Raw genomic sequence first — 2,716 nt, 5'->3', positions numbered from 1 at the left:
TAAAGGCATTTTTTTCACCTATACATAATATATTCTGTAATAATTTAGTCAGCCTCATGTAATTTCAAACCTTTGTGATTTTCTATCTTTTGTGGAACACAAAGAGGACATTTTGAAGAATGTTTTTGTTAATTCATTGAAAGTCAGTGGGGTCCAAAACAACACTGGTTCAGTTAAAGTGGACAAAAAAATATAGAGAGACCAGTGGCCAGTTGCATAAACTGCTTAGACTAGTCTTTAAACTACTCTGACCGACTAGAACTTAGCCAAGGGGGTAATCACTATTACTTTTCAGATTTAATTGAACCAATCTACCTTTTATGCTAGTCCAAAAAAAAATGGACTAACTTGGATGGCTAATTTGTAAGACTAGTCTAAGCAGTTTATGCAACTAGCCACAGAAAATCATTGAGACAGACTTTAGTGGGTAGGGTTATTAATAGTAAAATGTTGTATTGTTTATGTTTCCAACATGTTCAGTTTGTAGTTTTATTCCCAAACAGAGCTTCCCTTACAGTCAAGTGATTCACATAGACTTTGGTTCCATCGATTAAAAAATATCCAGTTTGGAATTTGTTTGAATTTGAACGTCACTATACAGACTCCTTTTTAATCTGACATTTGAAAGGGCGCAATGGGCTTTGACAAAAGACTGCCATATTTATGCACAGGGATCGATAGATGGATGTCAGATGCATAATGTAAATGTTATGTTCTGCTATCACTAAAATACATTTGACATTTACAATGTCATTTCTCAGGTAAAAGGAAAGAGCGGCTGTTTCAGTTCTTATATGAGATGCTACAGACACCAGACATGCGGAGCTGCATTTGGTGGGTTCAGTCTAACAACGGAACGTTCCAGTTTTCATCCCAGAACAAGGAAAAGCTGGCTGAGATGTGGGGAAGACGCAAGGGTAACCGGAAAACCATGACGTACCAGAAAATGGCCCGCGCCCTACGAAACTATTCGCGAACAGGAGAGATCTGCAAAGTGAAGCGTAAACTCACCTATCAGTTCACTGAGAGAACACTGAGAGGCCTTCAGAACAACTCGCAAAGATTCATGGGTAGTTAATGTGGTTCATCCACCAAGAATTTCTCCTAACTGGAAAAGTGTAAACAAATACTGAGTATTTTACAGAATGTTTTTTTTGCCTTTTAATGTCCCATAATGTGGGCATAAAAACACTGATTTTCTAATATTATTTGGCTTAATTGAGGCTCAATTGAACTTGGGAATTGTATGTACAATAACATGGAATAACATGAAATTCTAAGAAGTTGAAGGTGATCTTTGAATTATTTTTAATCTGAGGATTGTTAACCATTACACTACGTTGTATGTAGTTATGAATCAGTTTTTGTTGTTTTGTTGTTGTTTTGATAAAATATTTGCCATTTTTGTGCTAATTTCAATGACTTTTTAATAACATTAAAATGTTGACCTCTGATGTGCCTGAATAAATTAATTTTAACATGTAAAGTTGTATGTTTGACAATAACAAGGAACCCAGCCAAACTGTTTAATCTATAAAATTACATTGTAAAAATGTTTAGTCAGTTTTTATTCAAGTCAAAACTATTACTTAATATGACTGAATCAACCAGACTACGTATTTAATTTAGTTGTGAAACTCAACTCTAGATGGTGCAAGCTGATAGGTCCTTTACATGCAATCTGCTAGCAATCACATCATTTACTACATGGCACAAGCTGATTGGCCTCTGCTGATTCTGCAGCCAATGAGATTGCTTGCTCAACAATTAAATAGTTTAGTGTTTGCTGTAAGTTGGTCCTGCAGTGCTTTAGAGTTCCCGTGAAACCCTCCACCTTCCCCAGCACCACCTGTCTAGATCTGCTACTGGATTCATGTATGCCTATTCATGCAGCAACAACATATCTTACATGCTCACAGTCTGTGTATCTATTGACAGTAGAAAGTCGTACTTGTTCTGCTGCAGCAGCAGCAGCATGAGTAGCAGATCTAGTCTGCTAACAACTTTTAAGAATCAGAGTCAACCACTTTCAGACAGATTAGGTAGTACAACTGCATTTTAAAAATGTACAGTGAATTACATGCAAGCTTTTTTGGGAACATTTTTTTTATTGATTTACTGAAATTGAAAGCTTTTAATTCTTTAGACACTGAAAACTACAAGCTAGAATATATAAAAAATGTTTTACAAATTCTGATTGGATTGCATTGATTGAATCAGATGCTAATAACATTGCATTTTGATCAATATCATGGTATTGAGTGATTACCATTATGGTCTTTAAATGGTTCTACAAAGTATTTAAGAAAGTATTTTAAGGAATATGATTGTAAAATAATACTTTATGCTAAACAACAAGGCGTTACCATGGTATGTATATGTTAAATGCATGGTACACATTTCAACAGTTGAAATTCCCTGGGATTTGAATTCTGCAATGTTGTTGAACATGCACCCACATGTTCAACAACGTTGAACATGTTTGGTTTTGCATCTGTATTTTAAACAGCCTGTTGAATTCTCATACTGATAAGCCTCATCACGAGGAGCTCACGTAGATCACCACATCTCTGACAAAGCTCTGTGCTCCATCTGATAGCAGCTTAGCACGAGTCCACCATGTACATATTCACACACATACGGTCACATATGCAAAGCATGTGTACTCTAGAAAACCGCCACTACAACAGAACTGTTAATGATTGAAGAGAAGGGA

At 35.8% G+C, this 2,716-nt stretch overlaps 1 protein-coding gene across 1 annotated transcript in view; it reads left to right on the top strand.

Annotated features, from left to right (window-relative positions):
• LOC107707374 (transcription factor PU.1-like) overlaps positions 1-1,078 on the top strand; it is a 3,813-nt gene extending 2,735 nt beyond the window's left edge. The window contains exon 6 of the mRNA XM_016511362.1: positions 762-1,078. Coding sequence (XP_016366848.1) covers positions 762-1,078 — 317 coding nt within the window. The remainder of the gene's footprint in view (positions 1-761) is intronic.
• Positions 1,079-2,716: the final 1,638 nt, after the last annotated feature.

The sequence above is a fragment of the Sinocyclocheilus rhinocerous genome, unplaced genomic scaffold (assembly GCF_001515625.1).
Source record: "Sinocyclocheilus rhinocerous isolate Xijiao unplaced genomic scaffold, SAMN03320098_v1.1 scaffold625, whole genome shotgun sequence".
Taxonomy (NCBI): domain Eukaryota; kingdom Metazoa; phylum Chordata; class Actinopteri; order Cypriniformes; family Cyprinidae; genus Sinocyclocheilus; species Sinocyclocheilus rhinocerous.
The sequence above is the reverse complement of the archived record's forward strand: the minus strand, read 5'-3'. Positions and strand labels throughout refer to the sequence as shown.